The following is a 14,060-nucleotide window of genomic DNA, read 5'->3' on the forward strand; positions in this document are numbered from 1 at the left end:
CTTCCAACCTGGTTGATTCTATGATTCTATGATCATATATAATTTCACACAGTTCAGTATATATCCTGCATTTATAATGGTTCTGCAAGTGGTAGAGGAATTTCACCATATAAGCCACTCTGACTCTGCTCATTACACCTCAGGGTAGTCTGTGCCTTCATAAATAGAGTCCCTAAAAAAGAAACTGTATCACAGTATCACAGTATCACAGTATCATCAGGGTTGGAAGAGACCTCACAGAGCTCAAGGCCAGACCATGGCACCAAGTGCCACGTCCAGTCCTGCCTTGAACAGCTCCAGGGACGGCGACTCCACCACCTCCCCGGGCAGCCCATTCCAGTGTCCAATGACTCTCTCAGTGAAGAGAGTACTATAATTTCCTTCATATAATTGGCCTTACTCTATGCAGAAGAACAAAAGAATATGTATGTAACTGTGAGAATGCTTCAAAATTTAAGGCCATTGTTACATCAAAGCAAAACAAAGGCAATTATATTTATATATATATATAATATTTAAATTTATACCATTTTAAGGTGAAAATATTATGATTAATTTTATCTTCTCCCAAGGTAGAGACAAGGATTAATTCATATTTTAAAAGTGACACTATCTGGTTTCCTAAAGCACAGAAACCCATATTGGAATAAGTTATCATCTAGCATCCCTATGTAATTAAAATGAATATATGGTTAGAGCCTAAGGCAATATCCTCTGTAAGCCAGGAGCTTTTCCTGGCTGAAACTCTGTCTGACAGTGTTTTGTACCCTCCTTATAGCACAGTCTGAAAACGTCACTAAGCTGCTTTGCTAGCCTGGATTTTTTTTTTCTCCCAAGTGTAACCCTCTGGTTAAGCTTTATAATCTGATGCAGAAAACAATAATCCCAGGAAGCAAAATTGCATGAGAATGGAGAATGTTCAAAAGGACTGAAAAGCTAAAATTAGAAGGAACCTTTTGTCGCTTACTTAAACATCTGAATTCTACTTACAATGAAAACTGTTTGTCAAGGCTCAGTTGTGCAAACTGCAGCGGGACCTTGACCACCTGGACAGATGGGCAGAGTCCAAGGGGATGGGGTTCAATAGCTCCAAGTGCAGGGTGCTGCACTTTGGCTACAACAACCCCATGCAGAGATACAGGCTGGGGTCAGAGTGGCTGGAGAGCAGCCAAACAGAGAGGGATTTGGGGGTGCTGATTGATACCCACCTGAACATGAGCCAGCAGTGTGCCCAGGTGGCCAAGAGAGCCAATGGCATCCTGGCCTGCATCAGGAATGGTGTGGTCAGCAGGAGCAGGGAGGTCATTCTGCCCCTGTACTCTGCACTGGTTAGACCACACCTTGAGTACTGTGTTCAGTTCTGGGCCCCCCAGTTTAGGAGGGACATTGAGATGCTTGAGCGTGTCCAGAGAAGGGCGACGAGGCTGGGGAGAGGCCTTGAGCACAGCCCTACGAGGAGAGGCTGAGGGAGCTGGGATTGGTTAGCCTGGAGAAGAGGAGGCTCAGGGCAGACCTTATTGCTGTCTGCAACTACCTGAGGGGTGGTTGTGGCCAGGAGGAGGTTGCTCTCTTCTCTCAGGTGGCCAGCACCAGAACAAGAGGACACAGCCTCAGGCTGTGCCAGGGGAAATTTAGGCTGGAGGTGAGGAGAAAGTTCTTCCCTGAGAGAGTCATTGGACACTGGAATGGGCTGCCTGGGGAGGTGGTGGAGTCGCCGTCCCTGGAGCTGTTCAAGGCAGGACTGGACGTGGCACTTGGTGCCATGGTCTGGCCTTGAGCTCTGTGGTAAAGGGTTGGACTTGATGATCTCTGAGGTCTCTTCCAACCCTAATGATACTGTGATACTGTGAAAAAGGATAGTTGCACACTTGCAGTGAATAGTCTTGTTATAAAAAATACACAAATAGCAATCAAAATGCCTGTCTCTCAACCCTCTCACAGAAGTAAAAGAGTGTAGGAACAGGGGTGGGAATACTGGGATGCATCACACACATATTCCCAGACAAAACTGTACAAGTTGGTTTCCACTCTTCCATATCTCATGAGATTCATAGAATCATAGAATGGTCTGGGTTGGGAGGGACTTCCAGAGGTTATCCAGTCCAAGCCCCTCTGCAGTCAGCAGGGGCATCCTCAACTAGATCAGGCTGCCCAGAGCCCTGTCGAGTCTCACTTTGAGTATCTCCAGAGATGGGCCCCAAGCACCTCGCTGGGCAACCTGTTCCAGTGTACCACCACCCTCATAGTAAAGACCTTGTTCCTAGCACCCAATCTAAATCTGCTCTTCTCTAGTTTGAGCCCATTGCTCCTTGTTCTATCACTGTAGGCCTTTGTGAACAGTCTCTCTCCAGCCTTCTGTAGGCCTCCTGTGCCAGGGCAAGTCTAGGCTGGATGTTAGGAGGAAGTTGTTGGCAGAGAGAGTGATTGGCATTGGAATGGGCTGCTCAGGGAGGTGCTGGAGTTGCTGTCCCTGGAGGTGTTGAAGCAAAGCCTGGATGAGGCACTTAGTGCCATGGTCTGGTTGATTGTCTAGGGCTGGGTGCTAGGTTGGCCTGGATGATCTTGGAGGTCTCTTCCAACCTGGTTGATTCTATGATTCTGTATTTCATTGTAGGCTTTTCCCCTCCTGAGATTAGAGCTGTTTTCACCTTTAATCATAGAATCATAGCTGCCTGTGAGAAGAGACCAACCTCCACCTGGCTGCAGCATCCCTTCAGGTAGTTGTAGACAAGTACTTGTTTAAGAACAGTTGATTTGGACAGTCTTCAGGTTTCCCGGTTTCCCAGTAGGAAAGGAGGAGCATCTCTTGTAATTTGTTTCGTACTACTAATAGCAACTTGAGCTTTATTACACTTAAAAAAAAAATACTCCCCAAATCAACCATTAAAATGTAATCAATTCTAAACACAGCCTCTCCAAAGGGGAAGAATTAGGCTCCATTTTGTCAGACAGTAACTTTCTGGAGGGAAGAAAAAAGTTAGTTTGTTTTTATTGCTTCTTGGTAACATTGCAAGATTTATTTGTCTGCTTATTTATTTTATTATCAAGAAGGCTTGGCTAAGCTGCAGCAAGACTCAATGTTCCCAGCTGCAGAAAGAACCTATCACTTTTCTTGTGCAGCCTTTGTCATGATGCTTCATGTACACTGCAGAAGCACAGAGGGTAGCAGCTCTTCCTCTGCTTCAGAGGCTGTTTTCATTTTAAATACAGTAGCTTCTCCTCCTTTGGGGGTGAGGGGGAGAGAAGGAAGGGAAGCATTTGTAAGAGGCAGAAACTACTTCCAAGGCTACAAAAGGCAAAGTAGATTGTTATTAATTATGAGTCCTGTCTACCAACACAGACTTTTGAATCTTTAGGAATACAATCTTTTCATTTGTTTAAATGACACATACCAAGAGAGCTCTACTAAGTCAAAGATTGCATCTGCATGGGGCTTGTCTTCCTCTGGGACATCATTACAGCTTGAGGGATGGCAGAGGTGTCAAAGAGGCTTGGTATCAGTCTGGCTGTAACCAGCCTTTGGAGGGTTTTTGTTGAATAATTATGTCTACACTGTAGACACTTCTGTGTGGACCCAAGAAATAATCACAGACAGTAAACTGTTACCAAGCCCACAAAGATACTGTGCAAATATTTAGCTGTTCTGGGTTTTTGATAGGACAACTCAGAGCCATGAACATCTGCTGCTGCTCTCTAAATGTATTAAATAGCACATGTTTTTCAGGGCTGGTGGGGAGCAAAACAATTTCCAGTGTCTTTCATATCATTGATTATTTGTTGAAAGAACCTTCTTAGGAGTGCTTAGCATTATCAGATCAGATCTCTGACTGTCACTGCCTGCTATATACATTGAAAATTATATACTTGGGATGAGGTCCTTATCAAAATCTATGTCACTTGAACAAAATTCAGCAAAGAAAGTAAAGGGCAAAATCTGAGTGCTAAGACATATGAAAAAGCCAAAATGGATTCACAGGGAGCAACTTGTGCCTGACTAAAATGTCATGGCCTTCTATATGGGGGTGACAGTGCTGATGGAAAAGGGAAGAGCAACTGATATCATCTACCTAGACTTGTACAAAGCATTCAACACTATATTCAACATCCTGCTTTCCAAACTGGGAAGACATCAATTTCATGGGTAGATCATTCAGTGGATAAGCAATTGATCTGTTCAGAGAGTGGTGGTCAATGACCTGATGCCTAAATGGAGGCAAGTTAAGAATGATGCTCTTCAGGGGTTGCAACTAGGACCAGTGCTGTTTAGTGTCTTGGGCAGCAACATGGACAGTGAAATTGAGTGCATCCTCATCTGACACCACCAAGCTGTGTGCCCAAATTCAGTGGGACCCTGACAGGCTTGGGAGGTCAATGTCATGAAGCTCAACAAAGCCAAATGTAAGGGTTGCGGCAATCTTAAGCACAAATATAGTCTGGGCAGAGAATGAATAGGGAGAAATCCTGAGGAGAGGAACTTGGGAGTGTTGGTTGATGAGAAGCTCAACAGGAGCCAGCAATGTGCAGTTGCAGCCCAGAAAGCCAAGCAGAGGCTGGGCTGCAGCAGGAGAAGTGTGGCCAGAAGGGCCAGGGAGGTGATTCTCCTCCTCTACTCTGCTCTGCTGAGACCCCACCTGGAGTACTGCATCCAGTTCTGGAGCCCCCATTACAAGAAGGATGTAGAGATGCTGGAGTGTGTCCAGAGCAGGGCCACAAGGATGCTGAGAGGGCTGGAGCAGCTCTGCTGTGAGCACAGACTGAAAGTTGGGGCTGTGCAGGCTGGAGAAGAGAAGGCTCCCAGGTGACCTTCTTGTGGCCTTCCAGGATCTGAAGTGGGCTACAAAAAAAGCTGGGGAGGGACATTTTGGGATCTCAGGGAGTGACAGGACTATGGGGAATGGAGCAAAGCTGGAGGTGGGGAGATTCAGCCTGGATGTGAGGAGGAAGTTGTTGAGCATGAGAGTGGTGAGAGGCTGGAATGGGTTGCCCAGGGAGGTGGTTGAGGCCCCATCCCTGGAGGTGTTTAAGGCCAGGCTGGATGAGGCTGTGGGCAGCCTGCTCTAGGGTAGGGTGTCCCTGCCCATGGCAGGGGGTTGGAACTAGATGATCTCTGTGGTCCCTTCCAACCCTGACTGATTCTATGATTCTAATTCACAGCTAGCAGTGCAGGGAATATATAAGAAGCTGTCGTTCTAGCACTGCCAGTGTGACTGCACACCTATTAATGGTTAGAATAAAACTTTACTTAATGATTACTGGCTCTAGAGCTATCATGAGGAGCCACTGAAACTTCATCTCCCTGGTTTTGTGTCTTTCTGTTACTCATTAGAGACTGAAATAGTTACATGATGGTCAGCTCCTGGACTCAAAAATCTCCTGAGCTTTTCTTCCAAGGCTGCTTCAGCAACGCTCTCAGTCTTTGTAACCAGATAGCTACAACTTCTGCTCATGACTTGGAAACCTACTTACAGTTCCTCCTTGTTTTACTGAAGCATGACATGGCTTTGGAAGTCCTGGAGTCTTTTCCAGTGTTACACCTTACTTGAATGTTAATGCACATTCTCTTGGACTTGCAAACGATCCAAGCAAATGAAATTAAGATGCTTTCCTGGAGATTTCAGTGTCAGGAGGGGACTTACTTGACCTACTGCAGGGCATCCAACTTTGCCACTCCAGCACCAGGAAACTTTTAATGAGTTCTGGCCCTTTTTGGTCCAGTTACTTTTAATTCAACTCAAATCTCATATTCAATTTTGTGCAATGAACAGTTCAAGCAGCACACAGAAGGGGCTAATGGATCACCAGGACTGCAGCTTTGCCTCCTTAACGCTAGCTTAAATTGTCAGGAAACTGACAACCTAAGGCATTTTGGGGGGACTGGGATTCAAAACACAGTAATATTTTAAAGGCAGGATGAAAAGATACTTGGCAAGCCAGAGAGGAGAAATTCATGCTCTTTCACCCTGCAGTTCACCTGACCCTAAATACCGCTACTGATCTTTTTTCAGGGGCATTAAACTCACATTCAGGTGCAAATTTGCAGTAATTTAAAGCATGCAAGGAAGAAGAGAGTGGAGAACAGACTGATTCTAATGAACCAATCTACTCCTTCACTATGAAAAGTCTCTCCAAACCCCACATTTCCATAAAGCTACAGAAGTCATAGACTCTGGAAGCAGTAAAATCTCCCTAAGGGAGAGGTTTAGTAAGACACTGCCACAGCCACCAACGTGTCCCATAGCACCTTCCAAAGGAAAAATGAGAGAAAGAAAGAGAGAGAGAGAGTAAAAGAGAGAGGAAGAGAGGAAGAGAGGAAGAGAGGAAGAGAGGAAGAGAGGAAGAGAGGAAGAGAGGAAGAGAGGAAGAGAGGAAGAGAGGAAGAGAGGAAGAGAGGAAGAGAGGAAGAGAGGAAGAGAGGAAGAGAGGAAGAGAGGAAGAGAGGAAGAGAGGAAGAGAGGAAGAGAGGAAGAGAGGAAGAGAGAAAGAGAGAAAGAGAGAAAGAAAGAAAGAAAGAAAGAAAGAAAGAAAGAAAGAAAGAAAGAAAGAAAGAAAGAAAGAAAGAAAGAAAGAAAGAAAGAAAGAAAGAAAGAAAGAAAGAAAGAAAGAAAGAAAGAAAGAAAGAAAGAAAGAAAGAAAGAAAGAAAGAAAGAAAGAAAGAAAGAAAGAAAGAAAGAAAGAAAGAAAGACGTTAAGAAAGGGTTGTTTGCAGTGAGGGTGGTGAGACATTAGCACAGGTTGCCCAGGGAGGTTGTGGCTGCTCCCTCCCTGGAAGTGTTCAAGGCCAGGTTGGATGAGGTCTTGAGCAACCTGTTCTGGTGGGAGATGTCCCTGCCTATGGCAGGGGGTTGGAACTGGATGATCCTTGAGGTCTCTTCCAACCTAAACCATTCTATGATTTTATAAAAGCCAAATGCATATGCAACTGAGATGGTGATCCTCAGGTGTGTTGTCACACTGCTAAACATGAGGCAGTGCTGTGAGGGCATCATCAAGGTCCATGACAAAGCCAGATGGGGGCATGCAATCGTTTTCAGACTCTTGCTTTACAGGGAGTTATTGCCCCTCTCCAGTATTCTCCAAGGGAAATGTATTGGTAGCAAACACTAATCATGGAGCTCCCAGAACAGATGTGCACTCTCTCAGCTGCTGTCTTCAGCAGCAGGAACTTTGGAAACATTTTAAGAGACAAATAAATGAGATGCTCTGATTACTTCTCTCCCTACAAGTTTGCATTTATCTACTTACCCCTTTCTACCACCTCTGGTTTGGAACATTGCTGTGGAAACAGTGATGCCACTGGAAAAACACATTTTAGTTGCAGTGTGGCAAAAAAACCAATTGTTTCTCCTTTTGAATGTGTGTGACAAAATTCTTCAGTATAAAGTGGCAATCAGTCATCTGTGACATGAGTGTTCACTGGGCTGGCACACAAGCGTCTAGAAAAGGCAGAGTTAAATATTTCATCTGTGTCCAGTTCTGGGCTCCTCAGCTCAAGAGAGATGTTGAGATACTGGAACGTGTCCAGAGGAGGGTGACAAAGCTGGGGAGGGGCCTGGAGCACAGCCCTGTGAGGAGAGGCTGAGGGAGCTGGGGGTGTGCAGCCTGCAGAAGAGGAGGCTCAGGGCTCCTCATCATTGCTGTCTACAACTACCTGAAGGGAGGCTGTAGCCAGGTGGGGTTGGGCTCTGCTCCCAGGCAACCAGCAACAGAACAAGAGGACACAGCCTCAAGTTGTGCTGGGGGAGGTCTAGATGTTAGGATGAAGTTGTTGGCAGAGAGTGATTGGCATTGGAATGGGCTGCCCAGGGAGGTGGTGGAGTCACCATCCCTGGAGGTGTTGAAGCAAAGCCTGGCTGAGGCACTTAGTGCCATGGTCTGGTTGATTGTCTAGGGCTGGGTGCTAGGTTGGCCTGGATGATCTTGGAGGTCTCTTCCAACCTAGTTGATTCTATGATTCTATGATCTGGACCTATGCTTTACATAACTAAGAGTTATTTCTAATCACTCAAGAACTAATGAAATATTAAACAATGTTCTTTCACAGATGATATTTTCCATGGAGAATGAGAAGCAGAGAACATGTTCACTGTTCCAGATGATATTTTCCATGGAGAATGAGAAGCAGAAAACATGTTCACTGTTCCAGATGATACTTTCCATGGAGAATGAGAAGCAGAGAACATGTTCACTGTTCCAGATGATATTTTCCATGGAGAATGAGAAGCAGAGAACATGTTCACTGTTCCAGATGATATTTTCCATGGAGAATGAGAAGCAGAGAACATGTTCACTGTTTCAGATCACAGCAATTGACAAACAATTTATGTAGATAATGGCTGAATTATCACACGAATGCAAAGTGCCTTACATGAAACTCTCTATTATTTCTTCAGTGTGGCAGAATTACAAGAACCAGCTAAAATATGAGAAACATCTTAAAGGTAACAACAGCTGCAGAGGCCTGTAAAGATACTTACATCACTTTCATGGCCTTCTCTTAGATTGTATGTCAGATCATGCTGTATGTCCTCCACAAACTTGTGAGCATACTCTGGGTAAAGGTCGAGCACTTCAAAGAGACCTTTGAGGATAATGCATTGGAGGTCACAGTACGTGAGAGCTTTAACATCAGCATTGGTTTTGATAACTTGATCTCTAATGGAGAGGTTTGCTCCAATTAAATCACCTTTACCTAAAAGAAAATAGGAAAAGAATCATCTTCATTAATCATCATCATCAATTCTTTACTTTGTTTGAATCATGCATTTGTTTAACACAATTGCTAAATCTTAAAGCCCATTGATGCATAGTTTAATTAAACACCTAGAGAATCTTTCACTGAAATCTGTCTTTTTTGTTCTTTTTTTTTTTTTTTTTTCCCTGCAGGTGCAATGTTACTGAAGGTACCAAAACTAATTTCCAGACAGGTAACAACATGATTTAAGGGAATAATGAGATATATATAATCATAGAATGGTTTAGGTTGGAAGGGACCTCAAGAATCATCCAGTTCCAACCCCCTGCCATAGGCAGGGACACCTCCCACTAGAACAGGTCACTCAAGGCCTCATCCAGCCTGGCCTTGAACACCTCCAGGCAGGGAGCAGCCACAGCCTCCCTGGGCAACCTGTGCCAGTGTCTCCCCACCCTCACTGCAAAGAACTCCTTCCTAACATCTACTTTGAATCTCCCCTCTGCCACTTTAAACCCATTACACTTTGTCCTGGCATTACAAGACCTTGTCAATAGTCCCTCCCCAGCCTTCCTGTAGGTCCCCTTCAGATACTGGAAGGTCACTATAAGGTCTCCTCAAAGCCTTCTCTTCTCCAGGCTGCACAGCCCCAACTCTTGTAGCCTCTCCTCATAGCAGAGCTGCTGCAGCCCTCTAAGCATCTTGTGGTCTCCTCTGGACTGGCTCAAACAGTTCCAAGTCCTTCTTGTGCTGGGGACTCCAGAACTGCACCCAGGACTCCAGGTGGGGTGTGAGGAGAGCAGAGCCAAGGGGCAGAATCCCCTCCCTTGCCCTGCTGCCCACACTGCTCTTGCTGCAGCCCAGCACAGGGTTGTGTCTGGGCTGCACTCACACTGCAGGCTCCTGTTGAGCTTTTCATCAGCTCAGACCCCAGGTCCTTTTCCTCAGGGCTGCTCTCAGCCATTTGCTACCCAGCCTGGATTTGTGCTTGGGATTGCATTGACTCAGGTGCAGGACCTTACACTTGAATTTCGTATATATATATATATATATATATATATATATATAATTAAGTTATACAACTGTAATTAATAGCAGATACAATTTTGATTCTCAGGAAGTGAAAATTATGTTTCTAGCTTGTTGGCTTTTTTCTTTTTGCTGATACTGACAAGTGTTAAGGCAGCATTTCAACAATGACATAGTGAAATGTAGATTGTCCATTTCAACGATGCTTTTACTTCGAGTTTGGCTTGCAGTAGATTCATGGCTGCCCAGCTACACTTCATGGTGTATCTTATAAGGGCTACTAACAAGAGTGTAAGTCAACAACATTTCTGTCAATAAAAATAATGCACCCTTAAGCTATTTTATTTTTCTTTATGGGCAGCAGTGCCTTAGCATATTGGGTGTATTAAGGTTATTGACCCTATATATCATCATATGGCCAAGAGAGCCAATGGCATCCTGGCCTGGATCAGGAACAGTGTGACCAGCAGGACAAGGGAGGTTATTCTGCCCCTGTACCCAGCACTGGTCAGGCCACACCTTGAATCCTGTGTCCAGTTCTCGGCCACTCTATTCAAGAGAGATTTTGAGGTGCTGGAAGGTGTCCAGAGAAGGGCAATGAAGCTGGTGAGGGGCCTGGAGCACAAACCCTATAAGGAGAGGCTGAGGGAGCTGGGGGTGTTTAGCCTGGAGAAGAGGAGGCTCAGGGTTGACCTCATTGCTGTCTACAACTACCTGAAGGGAGGCTGTAGCCAGGTGGGGTTGGGCTCTTCTCCCAGACAACCAGCAACAGAACAAGGGGACACAGTCTCAAGTTGTGCTGGGAGAGGTCTAGGCTGGCTGTTAGGAGGAAGTTGTTGGCAGAGAGAGTGATTGGCATTGGAATGGGCTGCCCAGGGAGGTGGTGGAGTCACTGTGCTTGGAGGTGTTCAAGAAAAGACTGGATAAGGCACTTGGTGCCATGGTCTGGTTGACTGGATAGGGCTGGGTGCTAAGTTGGCCTGCATGATCTTGGAGGTCTTTTCCAGCCTGGTTGATTCTATGATTCTAATTACCAATGTCTTCTGAGGTGTCAGTATTGTCATCAAATTTAGTTGAAAGCAGCAATTTGTATCAAAAGCTACCAAGTACTTCCTTAGACACAAAAGAGAGAAAGTACCAGAAAACCAGGATAGAAGTGAAATATTGCACAGCTGGCACTGTCGCAATTAAAAACTCCTTAAGGGGTGAAAAAAAAGGTTTAAACAAACAAAAAGATCCAGAAAAAAATAATTTAAAAAAAAGCATAAAATGGTTTGGGTTGGAAGGGACCTTAAAGATCATCTAGTTCCAACGCCCCCTTGCCATGGGCACAGACACCTTGCACTAGACTAGATTGTTCAAGATCCCATCCAACCTTGGTTTCTACACTGCTAGGGTCAGAGCCTCCACAACAGCTGTGGCCTACTTGTTTCAGTGCTTCACCACCCTCATGGTGAAGAGTTTCTTCCTACTGCCTAATCAAAATCTCACTTCTTCCAGTCTGAAGCCATTACCCCTTTAGCTATCACAATAATGTCCATAATAATATTCATATATTATGAAGGGCAGATTAAAATCAAAACAAATTATTTCCCATCGGACTACCAAGATATGTTAAGGCATCAGTTAGAAGTAAAGGGCCTCCTACATTGAAGAACCATTCTTTCTCTTTGAATCTATGATTATGAGCATACCAAGAATCGCCAGCACCGTGCTGTCCTTCAGGACTTCCATGGAACCTGAGCACACAAAGTAGATTGCTTGCAGGGCGTCTCCCTGCCGGAGGAGGTATTCCCCAGGAGCACAGAAGGAGGTTTTAATATGCAGAGACAGAGACCTGAGGCAACCACGACTGGCACACTCAAAAAGGGAGAGCTGTAAAATCTCCTTGTTCAAGTGCATGGTGATGTCTGAACGCAGCTCATCTGGGAAGTCTTTTAAAAGCTGTCAAAAAAAGATAAAAAGGGGCAGGGGGGAGAGAGAAAAAAAGGTAAAATAATTTGCTTCCTTTTTTGCAGAAGTGCTGCACATGTTGTACTGATGCAAAGAGCTCCTTAAATGTTTCTTATTCCCTCGATAAGGGGAGTTGATAAGGGGTTCCCTTGGCAGCAGGGTTGGAATCCATGATCTCTTTGGGTCCCTTGCAACTCCAACATCCTATGATTCCAGGATAAGATATATGCTACAAATATTTACAATCATAAGCACTGATAAACTCATAAGTTCTTTCTCAGCTGTAGGCTGTTCAGGTATAGAACAAGTGTAGAGAAAGTGTGAGAAATATATGTTTGATCCAATCAAGTCATGGCAAGAGGCCACAGACAGGGGGAAAGGGGGACTTTGAATGGAGCTGCACTTCTCCTTCCACAACCACCACAAAAGTATGAACTTGGCTTAAGACAACAGAGCCAGAAATAATTAGAAACTAGAAGGGCTGATGTAGGAGGAAAACAGGTGGGAGAGACAGCCTTTGCACATGAGCAAACAGAGGAAGAGTCATACAAATGACACTACTAGTTTGGAGTTCATGAAAAGTTCGCTTGAGGAAGACCCATTACTTCATCACTGAAGACCACCAGATGGCCCAGCAGATAAAAAGAGACCTGCACAGAAGAGATACCTCCCATTCTTGGGACTGATAAGGAAAATCCAACCTTTTCTTAGATTTAGTAATGAATATGTAATAGAATAAGGTATAAAAAGAGAAGATTAAAAACAAAGGGTGTGCGTTAGGGTAGAGCAGAGCCTCCCCATGCACCCAGGCTTGTACATTGCTTGATTCCTGTGACTCTACTAAAAGCCTTATTTCGCATGAACCTAAGTTTATGCCTTTTAATTATGACAAAAGCAAAAACAAACTTTAGATTTTCTTTAAAATATTTGCATAAGATTCATCAATAAACTCTATTATTGCTTCTATGATGCAATTGGGCACCGACAGAATGACACAAGGTGGAAACTAAAAGACCATAAGATCTTTCTACTATTACTTAGTCTTAATTTCAGACAAATTCCCAGTGTAGACCAGCCAAACTCTTAATAACATCTATATATGCTTTACAGAAGATCTCCTGCAGGATGGTAAAATGAAGAGAAACATCTTTCTGCTTAGTGTTGTGGAGGGCCTGTTGGCCTGAAAGCAGGCTTATTTATGCCTGGCCCTGCCTGGACATGTCTCTCTGCCTGCACCAGGGGTAAACGAGCACAAAGGGGCACAACAGACTTGGCGCCATAAAGTCAGTTGCCCAGGACACCTGATTGTGTAAGCCCCCACACACCCAGCTCGTGCCTGCCTACTGCCAGGTCCATGTGATTCCCATATTTGGAGTCCAGGCCTGTGGCTTTTGCCTAGTATGCTAAGGTGTGGCCGACTGCCAACCTGATTGGTCATTCTAGTGGCCAATGGGCTATTAATTCTTGACCCACATTTAATAAATAGGGGTACACAGGCTCACATGTTTGCTCCCCCACATTGCTTGCTTGCCTGCCTGTGTTCAATCAGCCTGAGTAACCAGCGTTAGACCCGTGCTCAGACTGCACAGCATCCTGCCTCTGCACCTGAGATCCTGCCTACTTACCCCTGGAGAGAGCACCCAGAAGAAATCAGCAGCACAAGGTCAGAGATTGTCATTTCCCCTGAAGCTGGAGGGTTCCAGCCTCAAAGTCCACAGGCAGAGAACCTGATGAATTGGACACTAGGTAGAGGCTGTGATGTAGCCCAGGAGGGTGATTATTGATTAATCAGAATTGTGAGTAAATTAATGCCTTTGTAATTTCTATTATCTCTGCCATAGAGCAGAAAACAGCTTTCAGCCCACTCTGCTGGGCAAATAGTATATAGACCCCAAGGGGCATTAAGCCACGGGGAAAAATACTCTCTCTGTTAATAGTTTGAAAGTTTGAATAGTTGAATAGTTTGAATAGTTTGAATGTTGTTATAATAGTTAATGTTTGATATATATTCACATAATGTCTTCATAACCATGTAGAACAAGTATTAATATTAAAGTTCAGTGGTTGGGGGTGGCGAGAGTTCAGAATATTGAGTTTAATAAATATATTTATACATTTTTATAAATATCCTCTCACATTAATTAATTTCTCTCCTCTGCCACAATTGGTGTAGGTGGCAGAATCCCCTCCGAGACACTCAGAGACAGTGTTCTAAGAATGACAGATATGTCATTCTTTTCTTTTTGTCAAGGCACGACAAAAGTTTCAGGTAGAGCTCTTAAAAAAATGTTTAAGTGGTTTTAGGTGTCAGTCTCATTGGTGCAGAGTATATTGTCTGCCTACTGGCAGAGCTTTGGGCCACGCAAGCTGTGAGTTCACAGGGAGAGTA

The 14,060-nt window shown here is 44.5% G+C and overlaps 1 protein-coding gene across 1 annotated transcript in view; it reads right to left on the reverse strand.

Annotated features, from left to right (window-relative positions):
- Positions 1–14,060, reverse strand: part of KCNH8 (potassium voltage-gated channel subfamily H member 8) — a 237,309-nt gene that overhangs the window by 34,612 nt on the left and 188,637 nt on the right. Inside the window, exons 11-12 of the mRNA XM_064167040.1 lie at positions 11,413–11,662; positions 8,475–8,689 (exon numbers count right to left, since the gene is read on the reverse strand). Of these exons, the coding sequence (XP_064023110.1) occupies positions 8,475–8,689; positions 11,413–11,662 (465 nt within the window). The remainder of the gene's footprint in view (positions 1–8,474; positions 8,690–11,412; positions 11,663–14,060) is intronic.

Source organism: Pogoniulus pusillus, chromosome 28, assembly GCF_015220805.1.
Source record: "Pogoniulus pusillus isolate bPogPus1 chromosome 28, bPogPus1.pri, whole genome shotgun sequence".
In the NCBI taxonomy this organism is placed as follows: domain Eukaryota; kingdom Metazoa; phylum Chordata; class Aves; order Piciformes; family Lybiidae; genus Pogoniulus; species Pogoniulus pusillus.